Source organism: Epinephelus moara, chromosome 8 (genome assembly GCF_006386435.1).
Source record: "Epinephelus moara isolate mb chromosome 8, YSFRI_EMoa_1.0, whole genome shotgun sequence".
NCBI lineage: Eukaryota > Metazoa > Chordata > Actinopteri > Perciformes > Serranidae > Epinephelus > Epinephelus moara.
Window position 1 is genome coordinate 28,255,621 of NC_065513.1, and position 20,401 is coordinate 28,276,021.

Below are 20,401 nucleotides of genomic sequence, written 5' to 3' on the forward strand. Positions count from 1 at the left end.
CCACAGAGCTTACTAAGAAATCCAACTAATTACTTCCCTAGTGACCTCGACCACAGTGAACAAACCTCTTCCTCTCTTAAAAAATAACTTATTTATTGGTAAAGACCTGCAGAGTGATTACACTTTGGTTATATATGACCACATTAATTCCAAAGAGCAGTGTGTAGGATTTAGTAGCATCTAGTAGTGAGGATTGTAGATTGCAACTGGCTGAAACCCAACATTTGTATGCAGGGCCAATGTGGGTAGTGAATGAACTTAAAATGGGCCCTATATGGGATTGTCTGCTGGTTCCATATTGGCCTCAAGCCAGTTGCCTGCATGAGTGGGTTCCAGAAGAGATGCCCATTTTGGGCCCATACCCACTTGGTGCTCAAGTAGCCCTAGCATAACCCATGTGGTTCAATTTGCATGGGGCCAATATGGAACCTGTGGACAGTCCCATATAGGTCCCATTTTTCAGCCCATTTACTACCCACATTGGGCCCCACATAAAAATGTTGGCTGGGAACTTCGTCAATGTGCCAAGCGTGAACCCCCAATTAGGATTCCTTTGGTCGTCATTATTCAGGTGGTTTTTATTGGGGGCTGAATCATCTGCAGAGGTCACTTCCTCTCCAAAAAAATGGACCAAGCAATTAAAAAATTTAAATGAAGCAGTGTCACGTTACAAATCAGTGTTTTTTCGTCATCGCAGATGGGCTGCTAGCGAAGCGCATCCTAATGTTCATTCAATCATTTCAGTACGTGCTTATCCTGTTGGGGGTCTCAGGGAGGCTGGAGCCAATCCCAGCTCACATTTGGCGAGAGATGGGGTACACCCTGAACAGGTCGCTAGACTATCGCAGGGCTGACACATAGATCACAGACAACCATTCACACTCACATTCAGAACTACGGCTAATTTAGAGTCACCAATTGTCTTTGGACTGTGGGGGGAAGGCGGAGTACCCGGAGAAAGCCTACACTGACACAAGGAGAACCGCAAACTCTGCACGCAAGAGCTTCCCCACCCTGGGTTCGAATTCTCCACCCCAGGTTTCGAACCTGGAACCCTCTTGCTGTGAGGTGACAATGCTAACCATTGCATCACCATGCCGCCCTGGCATCCTATTGTGTTTAAGTATTTTCTCTAATAATTTATGATCCAGAAGTTCAAGAGGTTTTTTATCGGAAGTGAATTATCAGCAGCAGTTCCAACGATTTAAACAGGTAAAAACAATGAAACACTGAATGAAGGAATGTCACGTACAAAAGAAGTAGTGTTTTGTTTTTTTTGTTTTGTTTTTTAATGCTGCTCATCATGGAGGGACTGCTAACTATGGTGTCTGACTCAAAAACGCAAACAGCGCTATCTACAGCTAGTGTTTGATTTGTCGGTTCTGAGCTGAAGTAGAAACATAGTGGACTCTGTAGATGTAAATGGTTCATTTTAAGTTAATGAAAACATGACGAATCTACATTCAGATGATTATATACTAAAGAAAACACATATTATATTCCATTTGGAGTGACCTGATTATTATAAACGATACCCAAACTGTCTCCTCTCATGCTGTCTGATAGCTTTAGCTGTGGTAGATGTGAAGACGTGCGCACGGACAAACACAAAAATGCACTGAAAAACATCAAAATCCTTGATTTACATAAAGAACCTCAGCTTTGAATGTGAACTTTGCAAACTCTTCCTCCCTCACATCGGCGACATAATCACATCACCGGGGCGACGAAGATGTGAGGAAAGTGGAAAGAGAGACAATGAGCCGGAGTGCAGCAGAGAAACAGATAAAGGCTGAAACAAGCCGAGATAATGATAACACGCCGATTCACTTGATGATGATGACGAGGATGACGGCGGTGGTGGCTGATGACTGTTACCTCAGAGAATTGATCTGCTTTAACTGAGTCATTCTGACTGAATGAGACCAGCCCATTCAGAGAGGACCACTGTTGGTTTATGACCTTTTTCATGACAAATCATTACTGCTCACCATGGACTCTATTTTAGGATGGAGAACAGAGAAAATGACAAGGAAATGGAAAGTAACAGGGTGGAGATGAGCTAAATGATACTAAAAGACAGATATGGGCTCCAGACTCCCCATCCTACCTCCTCCACGCTTCCCCTGCATGGGTTTTTCTATATGATTTTTATAGTAATTCAAGTGTTGCTCATTCCAGCTCTCTATTTTTCAAACTCCTGTTCAATTCGCTCCAGTCTCACTTTGTCTCCTGCCTTGCTGCTCTCTACCATCCATTTGCAAGTAGCAGTGTTCACAAAGCACGTACATTTCCGATGAGGCTTAATTATTTGACTTTTAGAATCAAGATAAATGTCCTCCTGCGTGAAAACTCAATTAACAGCCAGTCGTGAGGCAAAAGCAGCCCGTGGAGAATCCATACCTAATCATTCCTGCCTGTTTCTAAGATATTTTGACAAAATATTTACTCGAGCAGCTTATAAAATTGAAAAGTTGAGATGTTTTGTTGTGAGTGTAACACCAGACTTTGCTGTCAGTGGCACCGGGTCAAACACAATGACTTTGGTCAGAGTAAAGTTGAGCTAACAGAGATCTGGGTGGGTTGTGACTCACGAGGGCATATCCATTACAGAAAAAAGCGGTGTCATTCCCACCTCTTTACCACCCATTTGCTTCGTTTCTCCAGGACAAATATTCTCCCTCTCTTTGTCTTCCTCTCTACCAAACTATTTTCTCCTCCTTTGTTTGTTTTCAATTTTACATCCTCTGTTTTTCAGTGGCTTTTAAGCTGGCTGATTTCCTGCCCTTCAAGCATCTCGTTGCACTACCAGTGTTTATTCTGGCATCTGATACCATTCATCCTCCTTGTTCTGGGGCTTAAGTGGCAGCAGAATGGTCTAGTCGAGGGACTGATGGACAGATTTACAGCTAAAAGTCCGGGCCGGCCTTTTCTCTGCCCCGAGGGAGCCGGCAAGACTGAAGACGCCTCTTCTGCAATGGATTTGTTTTTATTGCCTGCAAGGCCATCTCAACTTAATACAATTGCCGTCACCCTTCCCCCCTGGCCTAAGGTATGCTATTCATTTCTTACCTCTGGTAAAGCCTTAAGCTGCTACAGTCAGCCATTGGAGAGGTTAAGTACGGCTCCCTTGAGCCCTGTAAATCTGACACTTTTGTTCTATGTGGTCATTTTACTATCTGTGAGGGGAAGTCGTTTATCCCAACCAGTAGTTTGCCAGTTTTGAATGAACTCAGATAAAATGTAATGTTCTCTGCTGTTAAATTAATTAATTTTAGGTATAATTCTGAATGAAGTGCTATTTTTCTGATACTGTATACACTGAAATAATAATGTTACTCAGACGTAAAAATTAGCTTTAGGCCAGTTCAACAACTTGCTTTAATGGAATAGTTCGGATTTTATTAGGTGGGCTTGTGTGGGATACCTATCCATATTTAGTGTATGACATACTGTAGTGACAAAATGTCTAACAAAGCCACTGACAGGCAAACAGGTGAACTTGTTCCGGACGCGTGTTCTAGGCAAACAATAAACTAGTGTCCAGTGCACATTATCTATTTGGACTTGGCGATCCATTTATTGTCAGTACAATATAAACATGCTCACCATAACACAGAAGGGCGACAGCGTTGTCCATATGTAATCATTATCCATTCAGCAAACACACGCCAATCCTTCATGCTTTTCAACATGCTTCCACAACATGGTCAAAAACTGTTTGCTTCCTGTTCCACACACCTGATTTCCATCACCTGGAGCTTACCTATATGGACTTCACACATGAATGCTGCCCCCTGTGTTCAATTTCATAACTGCATGTGTGTTTTAGGGTCTTTATACTTTTGTTTAGATGAGGATAAAATAAGCAAACAAAAACTATATTATGGCTCCAACACATACAGTAGATGTCTGTCAGCAGCTTTGGAGAAATAGCAAGAGTGCCAACTTGAAAGCTGAGCAATGTGCTGCTCTGAAAGGCTGGCAGCAGCAAAACATATTTCATCCCCCCAAAAAAAATCTACAATAACTTAAGTGCATCAGACGGCTGCAGCAGGGGGCAGTGACAAAAAGCTACGGTCAAGTCAGACAGTTTCCAGCAGCCTTCAGTCTGCACAGGAAGTCTCGGAAACACTCACATCCTGTTAGATCTGATGTCAGTTATTAAGATGATATCAGACTCATATATCAGTTTGTTCAGTCTGCAATTGTTTTGATAATGACAGAGTAGCTATTCTGTTCACAGAATAAATTGCAGTTGGTGGAGAGCAACTGCAGCGCCTGGCTCTAAAAACTACAGCGCCTTGCTCTTGCAAGATTATTGCTGTCCAATTCTGTATGACGTCAGAGCAAGTCAAGATGACGTCGCACACAAATCTGACTGTCATGCATTGTGCGGCGACCACAGTTGATTGAATTGGCGCAGGTCTGGTTCATCTCAAACAAACCTAATAAGACAAACTAACTTATCAAGGCAGCGGTAGAGCAGCAGCTCCTGTATTCAGTGATGTTAAAGCATTGTGTTTCTCAATGGAGTTTGGCTTTGAAGAGAACAACATAACAGCTTCATTTCCTTGTTGGAAATTGAAGTCTGAAGGCAAGGTAAAGTGTAGCATACACTTAAACCGATATTGACTTTTATAGGTGGCTAAAATACGATTGGTTGCTGACCCTTCATTAGCGGTACATTGCTTAGCTTCTTTGTTGGACTCCAACCTGCTTCTCCAAACTGGGGGCATGCCGACTGACACCTATTGAAGGTAATACACTGACTATGGATACGTACAAACAACTCCACTCCAAAAGATCTGAGCTCTGCCTTTAAAGTCGCATTGATCAATATCAAGTATATTAGCATTGAAAGAAACTGCTTTATAATGTAAATGGATTAACTCCTGTTTTGGAGTTCTTCTGACCCCTAGCTGCCAAAAATCAATGAACGATTGAACGTGAATGATCACCTACACCCTTTATTCTGTGAAAAACAACCTAAGCTTATTGTGCACACCTGTAGGACACATAAATTCTCATGCCAGTCAGCAAATACTCGAATTCATAAGTCGACACCCATCCCAAAAACACTGAAAATCCATTTTAATTACTACAGTAGGAAAACTCTAGCAGCAATTCCCTTCCCTCCAGTAAAGCTTGTTTCATGGCGAGAGAACCACAGAGAAACAGATTCACACACAGTATCTCTGGCAGCACACCTTTGCTGACCACCTCAGTCAGACAAACGTGCAGCTTGGCAGTCTGCAGCACTCACCCGGCACATCTAACAATAGCCACGGAAATCATGTCCCCCACTGATCAGCTCGGGGAAAGGAAAATGATAACTACTCCCTGCCACTTTCCCTCCTTCTCTCCCTTTAATGACCTTCGTCTCTAATCTGTTACCTCTTCCTCCTTCTATCCTCTCCTGCTCGTCCCCCTCACCCTTTCCCCAATTAGCCATAGGGTAGAACTGATGTGGGTCAGCTGACTTGTAGACTCGATAGGTCGGCACAGTGTGAGGCCAAAGTGGCATGTGGGACCAAACACAGAGAGCTGAGTCATGTCTGGAAACAAACATCTTCTTATCTTACAAAAGGTGCGTCTAAGCCAGCAGAGGACTGGCAGGATTATGCTCATGAAAATTCTATTTTTGAATGATACAACAAAAATGTATGTTGAATGCTCTGATCAAAAAACCCATACAAAATCTGTCACCTTCTGTTTTAAAAAACTGTTTTTGTCTATGGTTTTGATAAAAGCCAGTCTGACGTTGCCAGACTGTGATTTACACTCACTGGCCACTTCATTAGGTACACCTTTCTAGTACCATGTTGGACCCCTTTTGCCTTCAGAACTGCCTTAATCCTTCATGGCGTAGATTCAACAAGGTGCTGGAAACATTCCTCAGAGATTTTGGTCCATATTGACATGATAGCATCACACAGTTGCTGCAGATTTGTCAGCTGCACATCCATAATGTGAATCTCCTGTTCCACCACATCCCATAGGTGCTCTATTGGACTGAGATCTGGTGACTGTGGAGGCCATTGGAGTACAGTGAACTCATTGTCATGTTCAAGAAACCAGTTTGAGATGATTTGAGCTTTGTGACATGGTGCGTTATCCTGCTGGAAGTAGCCATCAGAAGATGGGTACACTGTGGTCATAAAGGGATGGACACGGTCAGCAACAATACTCAGGTAGGCTGTGGTGTTTAAACCATGCTCAGTTGGTACTAAGGGGCCCAAAGTGTGCCAAGAAAATATCCCCCACACCATTACACCACCACCACCAGCCTGAACCGTTGATACAAGGCAGGATGGATCCATGCTTTCATGTTGTTTACGCCCAATTCTGACCCTACCATCTGAATGTTGCAGCAGAAATCTTTTTTCAATCTTCTTCAGTTTTGGTGAGCCTGTGTGAACTGTAGCCTCAGTTTCCTGTTGTTAGCTGACAGGAGTGGCACCTGGTGTGGTCTTCTGCTGCTGTAGCCCATCTGCTTCAAGGTTCAACGTGTTGTTGGTTCAGAGATGGTCTTCTGCAGACCTTGGTTGTAACCAGTGGGTATTTGAGTAACTGTTGCCTTTCTATCATCTTGAACCAGTCTAGCCATTCTCCTCTGACCTCTGGCATCAACAAGGCATTTTCACCCAGAGAACTGCTGCTCACTGGATATCTGCTCTTTTTCGGACCATCCTCTGTAAACCCTAGAGATGGTTGTGTGTGAAAATCCCATTAGATCAGCAGTTTCTGAAATACTCAGACCAGCCCGTCTGGCACCAACAACCATGGCACCTTCAAAGTCACTTAAATCACCTTTCTTCCCCATTCTGATGCTCGGTTTGAACTTCAGCAGGTCATCTTGACCATATCCACGTGGCTAAATGCACTGAGTTGCTGCAACGTGATTGGCTGATTAGCTATTTGCGTTAAGGAGCAGTTGGACAGGTGTACCTAATACAGTGGCCGGTGAGTGTAATCTGCAACCTGTCAGTTCATTTTTGATTTCCAGAGGGTGTTATCAATGGCAGTAGATCAAAATGCCTCTGGACGCAATTGGATAGACCCAAACCCCACAGAGCAATGAAACACCTGACATAGTGCTGAGAAACCAACAAATGCAAACAGACTACTACAGTGTGCAGAGATGAGCTACGATGGTGTAGCATCAACATGTTGGTGAATGACTGTTGCCATCAGGATTTGAAAATAGTTTAGCTATTCATATCACAAGATCACCTCCCCTGTGTCATCTGTGCACAGGCAATAAGGACCCTTGGAATGAATCTCATAAAAAATATATTGACCTTTCTTTGAGCGCCGCAAGGCAGTGCATTTCAATCCACTGGAAATCTGATCACCCCCCCCCCCCCAACAGTATGACATTGGTTAAATGAAATGTCAGGCTACATCCCAATGGATAAAATCTATAACATAAGATATAAGAGTCAGGACTTTTTGAAAACATGGCAACTGCACATAGATTTTATGGCAAGAAGGGCAGCTCTGGAGACTATTGGTTGATACACTGTATTATAATGCATTTGTTGTTTGTGGTCATATATGGCAATGTCAAGCTTTCAAGTGCAAGAGCAGAGAAAGCTATGCATATTTGTATGATGTATTTTCATTTGCCTATTTTTTGTTTAACTCAGTATAAACGTGTGAATGACCTGAAGCGGGCCATGTCGGGTGGAAATCCATTTGAATGGGGTTGGGACCAGGGAAGATAAAAAATGTCTTTTCACAGCTCTTCTTCTTTTTTGGGGACAAAGTTCACTCAGGATTCACAACAGCACTGAGTCAGCTCCCCTCAGGGTGACAAATCATTTATTGGTGTCTTTGGACTTTGAAAATGATGCCATTTTAATTCAGCTGGAGTTCTCGGAGACAATCCGACAGAAAAGAACGATCAATGCTGTAAAATGTGTAAACCATGATGCTGGCACTCAGACTTAACAGTGATTTGCCTCTTAGCTACAACACTGATCAGTTAAGGAAAGGATTGATAGCTTTTCTTTTCCTCTGTACCCATGTCCCTGTGGCGTACCACAGGGTTACATTTCAGAGCCCATTTTATTCTGATGAAATGAGCCTTCAGTGGGATCTATTTACAGAAATTGTGACATTTCTTATCCTTGTTAGACTGAGAATCTGCAGCTTAGTGAAACCTGCTCACCCTCATATTCAAATCCCAGCTGTGTCATAAGTGGTAGGTTTTTCCACCTTGGAGTCAGAACTATTGAGAAATTAAAACTGTTTCTCTCATTTAGGGACCTAGAGACATGCATTTATCTCTTCACCTATTGATTACTGTAACTCTTTGTGTGGGAGTTAGTCAGTCAGTCGGTCTTGTCTCGCCTGCAGCTTGTTCATCATGCAACAGCGAGGCCCCTCAGGAAGAGAGACCATCCCTCCCCTGTGCTGGCCTCCCCTTATTGGCTGCCAATTAAATAAAATTGATTTTAAGACCGTGAGTAGACACCAGTGTATATTTCCACTTCCAGAACCCTTCGATCTTTTTTTTTATCAGTGTTTCAAATCCATTCTTTTTGTGTTATGTACATAAAATATCTTCACTTGACTTAAAATTTAATTACCTGTAGAAGTGGTTACCGGTATGTTACATACATACTGTATGGAGGTAAGTACCTTTAGTGCCTCCACCTCAGTCCAAATGATGGACTGAGGCGATATCCCTGGGGCTATTAACCTCTATACCTATTGTGAGTTTTAATTGCCTCCCTCGGTTACACAAACTATAAAACTAACACATTAACTGACTAACCATTTAATCACCCTGACAAACTCAGTTTACGGCAGAGGTGACTGCCCACAATCACTATACATTATCATTACTGTGGCTTTTAATCTATAGAGGCCAGCCAGGTAGATCTCAGTCAAAGGTAACAGCAAGAGGACATATGGTAGTATAGACACTATCAGTCAAACAGCAGCTGTTGTATCTGTCAAAACACATATGCTACCTTGAGAATCTATAGCGTGCTGTTTGTATAGCCATATACAGTGTTTTCCTATCCTTCACGGATCATTTGGCTACATTAGCTCACATCCAATTACTTGAAACATGACAAATAGGTGCCATTAAAACATCATAAAAACCAGATACTAATTAAGTCTTCTCTGTCCCCACCAAACCTTAAAATAAACGAATTGCCAATCATACAGAAGATTATGTATACTAATGAGTACAGCTGTGCCACGCTGGCAACACAGACACAGTGGGGACTGTTTAGTTTTTTGGCAACAGCAGAACACTATGCCTTCACATCACCCTCATGGTGGAGTACTCCAAATTGCCAAAACACTTTGGCCTGGATCAGTGAGGCTGTTGGCGGGTGAACTTTCTTCTTTTTTTGTTTCCATAGAAAATAAATAGCATCACTGAATAACAGGCACCAGTGGGCAGATGCTGATGATTGTATGTCATAATAAAACAGTTGTCTCATTTGTTTCTTGTCTGCCCCAGTTTCATTCCTGCTCGAACAAAGGCCTGTAATGCTGCGTTCGAAGATAAGAGGAAGGGATGTGATATGAGACACACTTTTGAAAGAAATCAGACACGAACTCCACTAAGAACACATGGCTGCCGCTGAATAAACTCTCTTGGTATTTATTCTTGACAAACCTTACGCCGAATGTGTGCACACAAACACAAGAAACAGCAAAGGATCTGAGGATGTTTACACAATCTGTATCCAAATGGAGGGTAGACACAGAGCAGCTGAGCTGCAGGCCGCAGGGCCAATAAGAAGTAATGATACCTAATTAAATGGGACAGAGCATGTTCCCATGCTGGCTTGGCATGGATGAAGTGTGGTGCATCACAGCACGTCACATGATTCAGCAAAATTACAAGCATGAGGTAATGCTGCTTCTGTCTTCCTGTCGGTTTTTGATTTAATTTACTGTGTGATGGTTTGCATGTGTCCTGGCATCCTTGGGAGCAGTGGTCAGTGCTGATAATATGCCACGCCTCATTGGATGCTAAGGTCCAATGAGCCTCTGAAAAGCCATCATTGCACATGCAAACCTTACACACACCATGTATCTATACTTCAGCTGCAGGAGAGAGATGGAGAGAGGAGGATAAAGAGAGGGGGGAGCAGGAATGATGAAAAAATGGAAGAAAATGAAGAATGAAAGCGCTGTGTGGAGGTGTGATAATCACTAGGCAGCAGATATGGAATTAACTGGCTGCTAATAAGCCATTCCTTCAGTCAGATCAGCGGTGGGCTTTACAACCAGTATTTCCAATTTGAATGGAGTTTGAGGAGACCTGCGCACTGATTGGCTAAAGGTCCAACTGCTCATTTTCTATGGGATGCGCTGTGATCATCTGAGTGCAGACTGAACCCATCCCACTCTCTGTCTCTTATCCTCTGTGGCCACCACCCCAGTACAAACGCCAGAAGTCCTACACCAAACAGAGCAGCGTGGCTCACCTGTCAAATTCTGACCCTTTAGAGTGGCTCTTTTTCTTTTCCCCAGGCTCTCTCATCTTTTGGAATATTAGATGGAAAAGCCATAAATCATCTAGGTATTATTTATAACCGATAGACAGCAGAGAATCACAAAATGAATTGCTCTATATATTTGCCATGTGCCATGTAACAGTTCAGCTTCTCGCGTTGCGCAACAGGTCTTACCCTTTTTTCTAATGAGGTACAAAACCATATTTTAGGTTGTAGGAGGTGCACAGGGTACAAAGTAAAACATCAAAGTTTGTAAAGCAGCAAAATATCCTAAATGCTGAAACTCAAAGCCTATTTATTTATTTATTTATTTCCCATCTACTGGTACATGCAAATTACGCGCGGATACAAAGATATGGAGATACCCATCACCTGATTACACCAGGGCAACAAAAAAGAAACACCTACCGGGAATAGCCAGGTTGGTGAGCGGAATAGTGTGCATGCTCTGCGGTAAACTTGCCATCCAGTCTGCAAACCGCATGTCGCTTCTCCCGTGAGACGAAGCCATGCTGCCGCCGTGCACAACGCTCCGTTCTCCCGGACCGGTGCCTGCGCCAACCTGGAGTGCGCTCTCTCTCTCTCTCTCTCTCTTTCTCTCCACACACACCCAAACACACTCAAACACACACACACACACACACCCTCCCTGCCTCTCTCTTTATTCTCTCTCTCTTACACACACATACACCAGCGCGACAGAGAGCCAGTCCACACCCCCCCGCGAGCAGCAGGCTACACACATCGGCGCATGGCACAATTACGAAAATGCGTTGTGTTGGATCGATTCAAATATGGCAACAGCTTTCCAATAATACACCGCAGCACCACTGTAATGAGTGCATGTTTCAGTTTTACAGTGACCTAATCTGACAATGATAGTAGCTTTCAGCATTATTCTCAAAACGAGGCAAGGATAGGATACCCAAAATCCACGCCTTTTCTCACAAGGGTTTACAGAATGGCGGTCAGAGACCCACCAGTGGCTGCATGTGAAACCTGTTGTGGAACAGTGTGGAAATGGGTGTATGCTAATTTTGTAGTATGAAGTTGTGATTTTTTTTTATGATAGACTATTTTGAGCATTTCAACCACTAATATTAATAATAATAAAGATTTAAACCTCCTTCAAATATGATCCCACTAGCCTGCTTAAGGAGCAGTAATGATTGTAGCTAAATATGCACATATCCTTGAAGTGACAGAGGTGTGCACTATTAATGAAGTGCATCATCTAATTTCTCGCATGCAAAGTACTGGGGCTAAAATTAAATGTTAGCTCCAAATACTGGGGTTGAATTCTAATTCCCAATTGACCTAGAAGCACGTCTGAGGTCACGCACTTGGATGACAGAGTCCCATGTGGCAGTGATTCATTAGCACTGCAATTAATATGACAGTGACAATGAATAACTGACATATTCACTGTGGTTGATGATCAGCTAGCTGGGCACCTTAGAATGAGTCATTCAACAAACTAGGCCACAACAGCATAAAGATGGAGAATATACCAAAAATTGCATATTTATAGAGGTTTGCATCACTGTGTTTGGCTGAATGTTACATTTTTTGTCCCCCATGGGAGGCTTTTCAGATTTGTGTTCAGTGCAAACTGGGTGACCGTCTTAGGGTCTGCCAAGCTTTGGTTTTTGGTCAGTTTCCAAATTACCGACATGTAGAGACTGTCAGATAATATGCTTTGCCTGGACATAGACTGAATATCACTATTTAATCATCCATTGATTCCATTTGTTCCTGGTTGGAGGCTATATCCATAAGTGATCAGCACTGTCAATACAAAAGGAACAATAGCCACATTCATACACATATATACGTGGTTTGGTGTGGCGTCTGCAGTGATGCGGGAGCTGTCGCAGCAAAGCTTTCAATTTACTGGTCCATCTACGTCCCAACCCTCACCTAGGGTCGTGAGCTTTGGGTAGTGACCAAAAAAATTAAGCTGCGGATACAAGCGGCCGAAATGAGTTGTCTGCAGAGGGGAGCTCGGCTCAGCCTTAGAGATAGGGTGAGGAGCTCGGACGTCTGGAGGGAGCTCGGAGTAGAGCCGCTGCTCCTTCGTGTCGAAAGGGGCCAGTTAAGGTGGTTCGGCCATCTGGGCAGGATGCATCTGTGGCGCCTCCTGTTAGAGATGTTTCGGACACGTCCAACTGGTAGGAGGCCCCAAGGCAGACCCAGAACACACTGGAATGATTATTGTCTGGCCTGGGAACGCCTCAAGATCCCCCAGAAGACGTCTGGAGTGCTCTGCTCAGCCTGCTGCTCCTGCGACCTGGCCCTGGATCAGCGGTTGAAAATGGATGGATGGATGGATGACCATACTCTGGAGAAATGGGTGCTTTAAATAAGGAGGCCAAAATAGAGTTCCAACACATGTTCCATCTTAAAATTCCAGACTTTTCCAAACTCAAATTTCCAGACTTCTTGGTTGATTTTTCAGACCATTTTGACACCTATGTACAAATAGCTCGATCCTTATCAGGTAAATAAATGGTTTTAAAATCCAACTGTTAACATGTACGTTGCATTCTGATTATGCATGCTATTATGTTGCTAAATATTTACCTATAGATATATAGCCAGGTACCTTAGCTCACTGTTCAGTCCATACTCCTATGCAGAAAGTTGGACAACGTTCCACCATCAAACATCTCCGCCCAAAGACAAAGTAAACTACCCGGTGCTACCTATGCTTGTATTATTTTCCCTTTACGTACTGAATAAATAGGGGTGTTCCCAACTAAGAATTCTAGTCGAATCTAATCATGTTTTTCTCTTTTGCTCCTTGATTCATAGTGTTTGTTTGATTCACATTGCTCACTGCATGGTGGTGCACTTGTTAGCATTGTCGCCTCACAGTCAGTGGGTTCCTGGTTTGAATGCTAGGTGGGGGATTTGATCCCTGGGGTGGGGGAGCCCTTCTGTGTGGAGTTTGTATGTTCTCCCTATGTCAGCGTGGGTTATCTCTGGGTACTCCGGCTTCCTCCCACAGTCCAAAGACATGCAGGTTAATTGGTGACTCTAAATTGCACGTAGGAATGAATGTGAGTGTGAATGGTTGTCTGTCTCTATGTGTCAGCCCTGTGATAGTCTGGTGACCTGTCCAGGGTGTACCCTGCCTCTCACCCAGTGTCAGCTGGGATAGGCTCCAGCACCCCATGACCCCTAATAGGATGAGTGGTTACGGAAAATGAATGAATGATTCATACTGTCAGTAGTGACACTGAAAAACCAAAAATACTTTTAGAAAAAACAGTAGGAGCAATAGTGTTAAGACAAACACTTTTTCTATTCTCTCTTTTCTTTTTTCCATACTTGTCCAGATCTGGGCATTATTGAAATAAAATTCCAGTTTTTCCATTCTGCACAGGAACCCTGCCAAAAGCAAAAGTGCACCCAGAACTGTGCCCACGATGGCTAAATAAACACTCCAGAATAGCCACCACTTAGAGTAGGTATCATTCAATGCTAACCAAACTCAATCAGCTGATTTTACGGACTTACATTTTACATGTATTGCACAGCTAATGTTCAAACCTATTTGTTTAAAAGCCTGCCATGTTTTTTCTTTCAAATTCATTTTAATTGCATTTCAGTACCAGCTTGAGAAATAGGTTACTAAATGTAGGCTTATAGGGTACCACTCTAGTTTGACTCATGAAGAGATGTGCTGGATTAACATCAACAGCCAGTGGCAAAAGCCCCTGTCACTTTCTTCCATTTTTCTGCTTGATGATCCAATCCAGTTGATCTCCTTGAACCCAAAAGCCCGCTGGCTGAATTCTCCAGTTATGTAACCGCCCTCAGGTAATGGCAGCGCCTCTCTACTCGAGTGGAGAAATCACATCAAGAATGTCAATGCAAGCGCACCCTCCATATATAGAAAGCTCTAACCTGTAGAGTGTCAGAAGCCATTTGCTTTCAAGCATTGTGCGACTTGATGAATAAGTTGAACACACAGGCACAACTACTGTTGGTTTTTAAGATAGTTTCTATCCAGAAATCAGCAGATTTAAAAAAAGGAAACAATACAATTCCACTCAGCACATAAGGTTGTATTTTATTGTATAAACAAAGACAAGAGGACAGCCTGTGGAAAAAATGTTAAGGCTTCATATTTTCTGGCTAAAATGTATGGTATGCGCACTAACTCTGAAATACATGAACCTGAGGAAAAAAAAAAAAAGATAGTTCACAAAACAGTTTGATAGTGTGGCATTGGTTATTATTACAGACATGTTTCAGCCACTCTTACTGCTACATCTTTATTTTTTTGCATTTTTATTTTCCTGAATAAAATATATCTCACAATAGATGTAAGGACATTTTTGTTACTTGGCGTGACACAAGTTTACACAACTGCAGTAAAAACCGTTTCCCTTCTTTGCTGAAAAAGCATAACCTGACCTGAGCACACATTTGTTTTCTAAATTCATCACAATTCAGCTCTCTATGTCCTGATACATTAAACTGTTGATCTATGATAAATATGATTCAAGTAATCGTGTATTTTTTGTTCATTGTACAAGCCGCAGAGAACATATAATGAATATTTCCATTTTTTTTTCCTTTTCAGATGGATTATTTGGTTAAAGCTGCACATATCGGTAAAAATTAATAACTTAATGGTGAAATAGGCAACAATGTAATGTTCCCTAACTGTCTGCCCGATCAGATCCCAAACAAGAACCATGCATGTGGCTCCGGTGAATCTCATTCAGTTCATATAGTGAAGACTAAATCCTTGTGATATTGATCGATTACAAGGGAAATGAACCATACACTTGTGAAAGCATATCTGAACTGTCTCAGGCTGCTAAATCGCCGGTCGTTTACCACAGAGAAATGATGTGAGCGTCACACAAACCAAAAACATTTGTCGGATCCAATGCGTGCTCCTCTAGATTTGCTGCATGGACCTCAGGTTGGGAGACACCTAGAAGACATGGAAAGATCACAGAGATGTCTCATGGTTACCATACTTGAAGTTCGGAGATTAAATGTAGTGCTAGTAGCCACACCGTTTAGTTACTTACCTCGAAATCGGTGCCAGTGCATGCTTTGATATCCTCAGGAGTGAGTCCCTCCCATACTTCTATCAGAGTCAGGCCTTTTGTCTTATCCACATCAAACACAGCCTGGCGAACATAAAAAAAAGGCGGAAAGAAAGGGAGAAGGGGCAAGAAAAAAAAAGGATGAGATGTTAAGACAGTCAGGTTGGGTGACTTCCTTCATAGATGGGTCTGAACAAGAGGTGGATGTAGCCACTGTGATGTCACCCATTGGTTTGTGGACTACCCTTTTCGGGCCTTGAGTTTGGCATTTTGACCGACGCAAACTTGATTTTTTGGAGCCAGAGGTGGCCATATTTGGTGAGAGGGTGAAGCTGGCGAGGAGCAAGGTGGTGGATCTGACTGAGAACTCTAGAACACTGCCACAGCACAAACTTGCCGATCATAAGGTAGCCTCATCCTAAAGCATACCCTACCTTATCTTTTTTACGCTTAATGGAACCATAATTTACAAAACGAACATCATGGCGTATTAAAGGAGACTTAAAACTAATGATTGAGACCATAAACTAATTGTATACAGTCAGTTGTCTTTGCAACCAGTAGAGTCGTTCCCTGCTGGCCATTAGAAAGAATGCAGGTTTAAAGCACTTCTGAATTGGCTTCACTTTTCAGAACCCTTGGTTTGAACCCTATGATTTGTTGTCACTGGGGTCACAGACAAGGATGCTGGGGCCTCAATTATCACAGTGGCCTAAAAGAGATGACAACCTGACCCCCAAAAAATATATAAATATTAGTGGGGGGCAGAGCACCACTTCAGTGTCGTCCACAGATGAAAAAATAACTGCAATTATTGACGACAGGCCTCAGAGAGTGGTCCTCAACTCTCTGAGGTTGGACCACTACAAAGTGGAGTGCAATTAGGTTTTAATTGTGGCACCACTTTTAACAGTTGAAACATAAAAGAAGAATCAATTCAATGAAGAAGAATGGAGCTGAAGAGTGAAATTTCATTAATGCAGAATGATTCAAGTTAAATGTCATTAACAGATCTGTTGGATCCACAAGAGTTATACAGGAGATCTGCTTGTGTTGCTGCAGTTGCTCTCTGATGTAGCACAAGAGAAGAGGGACGAGATACTTACAAGCACTGCAAGCATCAAGGAGGAAGTAAGGGAGCTCAGTGTTTATCAAATGCCACCGTTAACAGTATTTCCTTGTTCTAGGAATAATTTATCACGCTAAAATTCCTACAACCTACGCCCAAATTTACGTTAAGCTCAGCTAAAAACACTGTCTTTTTTCATGGTGCAGGAACATTAGTAGAGGGTGAAGCATCTCTTCAGCTACCACAGTTGACATTCATCAATCACTTCTGCTGAAACGGTTTAAAATTGCATTGCGAGTCTCTGTTTACCTGTGACCACACTTCTACAACAGCACTACAGCCAGCAGTTTGTGCATATGCACAGTGAGGAGTTGTTCTAAATATAGACACACATTCACAAGCACAAATTGCTAAACTGTATCCCGAGCTTACAGCTGAGCTTGCATGTCGTTTAGGCACAAAATGTGTGCATGATTCATAAATGAGGCCCCTGGAGTTTTCAGCATCCCTAAGAATAATGAAATGCTGTTTATGGCCAAAGGCGTCGCCCCTGTAGGAGAGACAGGAAGGTGCTTTCCAACTTTTACTACCACAAAGATTTCTCCCAAACTGTCATTTACACTGACGGCTGAAGGACCATAATTACTTACAAAGAAATACTGATGCTCTGTTTTCAACAATTCATTACACTGTAGAGTACCTTCATGCAATAGACATGTCATTAACCTTTTAGGAGCCAAAATAATTCTTGTTATCCTATGGGTCATTTCTGTGTGTATATCAGAGTGATAGGGTCTGTTCTGTTGAATGTGTCTGGTCTCAAATGCATTTTGGAGTTGGCTTCTCTTGTTGGATTCGTGTACCTGTACTGAATAACGATCACTTTATGTTGGCACATTTCTGATAATTTACTGGTTGCTGCAAGATTGGGATAGATCTTACAGTAGAGGGCAGACAGCAATCTGTTGATTTTTCAGGTACCTATTGGAAGTTATTCCCCTCCTCCATCAGAAAGTTGGACAATTGCTTTTATCTTAAGATTGCCATGGGCTGGGCTCAGCCTTAGATATACTGTAAGGAGCTCAGACATCCAGAGGGAGCTCGGTGTAGAGCCACTGCTCCTTTGTTTTGAAAGGAGCCAGTTGAGGTGGTTCGGACATCTGATCAGCATTCCTCCCGAGTGCCTCTTGTTAGAGGTTCAACTGGAAGGAGGCCCTGGGGTAGACCCAGAACACGCTGGAGGAATATATATTTCATCTGGCAAGGGAACGCCTTGGGATCCCACAAGGAGAAGCTGGAAAATGTTGCTGGGGAGAGGGATGTTTGGAATACCTTGCTAAGCCTGCTGCCAGCATGAACCGGATCAGCAGATAATGGGTGGATGAATGAACGGAGGATTGCCATGGTTATCTTTAAACTGATAATATCATCAGATTCAATTTGAAATACCAACTTTGACTGACTGCTGCTTCTCTACACAGGTCTGATATGAAGTTAAGTAGGTGTACATACAGTACAGCTTATGTAATGCCCCTTTAAAACTAAATCTGGATCGATATCATTATACCTTTTGATGCAAAAAATACTTGGTGAGGACAGGCAATGCACACTCAGCTGAGCTGGTCTCTGTTGCCTCTCTCAGCAGGGACTGACGGGCTAAGCCACAGACACATCCAGGCAAAGCCTGTCAAGACTCTCAGCTCATTAGAACCACACACACAGAGCGACGGGACAGGAGGCAGATATCTCACTCCAATATAGCGAGACAGATGGCATGTCACAAGGAGCAGGGGTCTATGGGTAACACGGATACTGACATGATTGTCTAATCATGACACATGTTGCACGTGATTAAGGAAAATTAAAGATTCGTTAAAATGTGCAAGAAGTGGTTGATAGAGGTGCAGATACTGCAGGTGCAATATGATGTCAATGTGAGCTTATAGTTTAACGTACTCTTTGTATAATGCACAGGACCATGACACAAAATGGTCTGGGTAAGTAAATCTTAAAGCAACCATCGACTGACCTAGTTTCTGATATCCACACTTTACTACTGAAAAACAAACTGTGCCTCCGCTCGCGAAGCAGCCTTTTTGTTGTGAAGCTGTTGAGTCACCTTTCTTCACAGTCTTCAGAGTCACCACCACCATTAACCAGATTGATGCAAGTTAGTCATTAAGAAGCTGCTAGTCTACCCCATGTGTTGTCTGGCGAGAAGTGGGCTGAAAGTCACGAAACAACAACAACAAGCCATTCAGCCCACTTCATGGTTTAGACAGAGACGGGAGTAAAAATCAACATTTTACCCTCCCAACAACGAAACTTCAAAAGCTCCTCCACTACCCTGTCAATGCATTACAGCAATTACAAGAAGCAGATTTTGAGATGTGTTCAGAAAAAAAGTCTCAATAGGACAATAAAAGCATTTCAATTTGGTTGCTGGAGTAATAATTGCTGTCATTGCCCCTGCTGTCATTATGGAAAGTGCCACAGGTAACGCTTTTCTGGGCCCATTACGATGATTGAATAATTCAGGAGTTTTCTGCTTCATCTGTGAATGAATGGGCAATTTATTTTTTTAAAACTTAATCCCCTAATTAACTGTTGAGGGGAGAAAATACTGAAAAACTTATGTAGACCATTGTCATGGCAGCAACTCAAGCACCAGGGGCCACAGAGCTGATTCACTCACACTGCACAGAAGATGAACAAAAAAATGATCCCAATCCATCATTTCAATGACAATGCTGCAAGCTTGTAAACAGGAGAACTGTGGTTAAGAGTAAAAGAAATGACGGCAGAGTGCATAAAATGGTCCGAGCCATATAGGAAAGCAGCAGAGACGCCGCCTGAGGCAACAGGTTTCCCATCACTATTTAGGACAGCACTTGAATTACAATCCCTCCTGGCCGTCAAGAGCCAAGGAGGATGCTGTGTTTGCGAGACTATACTGTGTGTGAGCATCTGTGCATGTGTCTGTGTGGAGGGAAAAGAGTATTTTTTTTGGCAGGTTTGGACGGCCCCAGTTTCTGCTCTCATTTTGGAAACAAATTGGAGCAGAGATTTTAATCGTGTAAGATAGTAAACAGTGCAAAAATGAATTTAGTATAATCATTATCTGGTTTATTAAAGGCACTGTTTGCCACCAGGTTTTTAGTATCTCATTTTCTACCGCTGGGAGTTTCCTCCAGTGATCACCACAATAATAATTTCCTCACATCCAACAAGTCATTTTATACACAGTGTTGTTGGCTATGAAGAGCAAGAGGCTCAAATGTTATGCTGCTGTGTTTTATTCATCTGTCTGTAAGTTGCTAAATAAAAAGGTACCACTTGACTTGAGACATTAAGCCCTGATTGGTTTTGTGTCCACATCTTGAATTCATTTTTATTTTACCACAACTTCCTGTGAGATCATTATCAATTGTACGTGATAAGAACGTCTGGCAATATCCTCATTGAAGTTTCAGCATGAGGCCTTATAGATTTGAAAATGGTTCTTTTACTGATCAATGTTTACTGGCAATCATGGATAATTGTTTTTCTCTTCATTATTGTCAGAGAAACATGGTGGCAGAGGATACTATTGCTCTACACTCAAAGATATTACTGGTTAAATCATACCCCAAGGACTCCAAAAATCTGTCACAGGCAAGGTGAATCACACTAGCAATATAAGAAGAAAATATTTCCTCTCCTGAAAGTGGCTCATTGTGTGTCCGTTTTTCAAGTTTGAAGGCCAACGCTTTCTTTCATATCTGATC

At 42.5% G+C, this 20,401-nt stretch overlaps 2 protein-coding genes across 3 annotated transcripts in view; both read right to left on the bottom strand.

The window, feature by feature from the left end:
* plcxd3 (phosphatidylinositol-specific phospholipase C, X domain containing 3) overlaps window positions 1–11,171 on the bottom strand; it is a 28,299-nt gene extending 17,128 nt beyond the window's left edge. Inside the window, exon 1 of the mRNA XM_050051999.1 lies at window positions 10,902–11,171. Coding sequence (XP_049907956.1) covers window positions 10,902–11,004 — 103 coding nt within the window. The 5' untranslated portion in view covers window positions 11,005–11,171. The remainder of the gene's footprint in view (window positions 1–10,901) is intronic.
* A 3,379-nt stretch (window positions 11,172–14,550) lies between these two features.
* oxct1a (3-oxoacid CoA transferase 1a) overlaps window positions 14,551–20,401 on the bottom strand; it is a 60,223-nt gene continuing 54,372 nt past the window's right edge. For both annotated transcript variants that reach the window (XM_050050079.1, XM_050050078.1), the window contains exons 16-17: window positions 15,548–15,649; window positions 14,551–15,447 (exon numbers count right to left, since the gene is read on the bottom strand). In XM_050050079.1, the coding sequence (XP_049906036.1) occupies window positions 15,412–15,447; window positions 15,548–15,649 (138 nt within the window). In that variant the 3' untranslated portion in view covers window positions 14,551–15,411. The remainder of the gene's footprint in view (window positions 15,448–15,547; window positions 15,650–20,401) is intronic.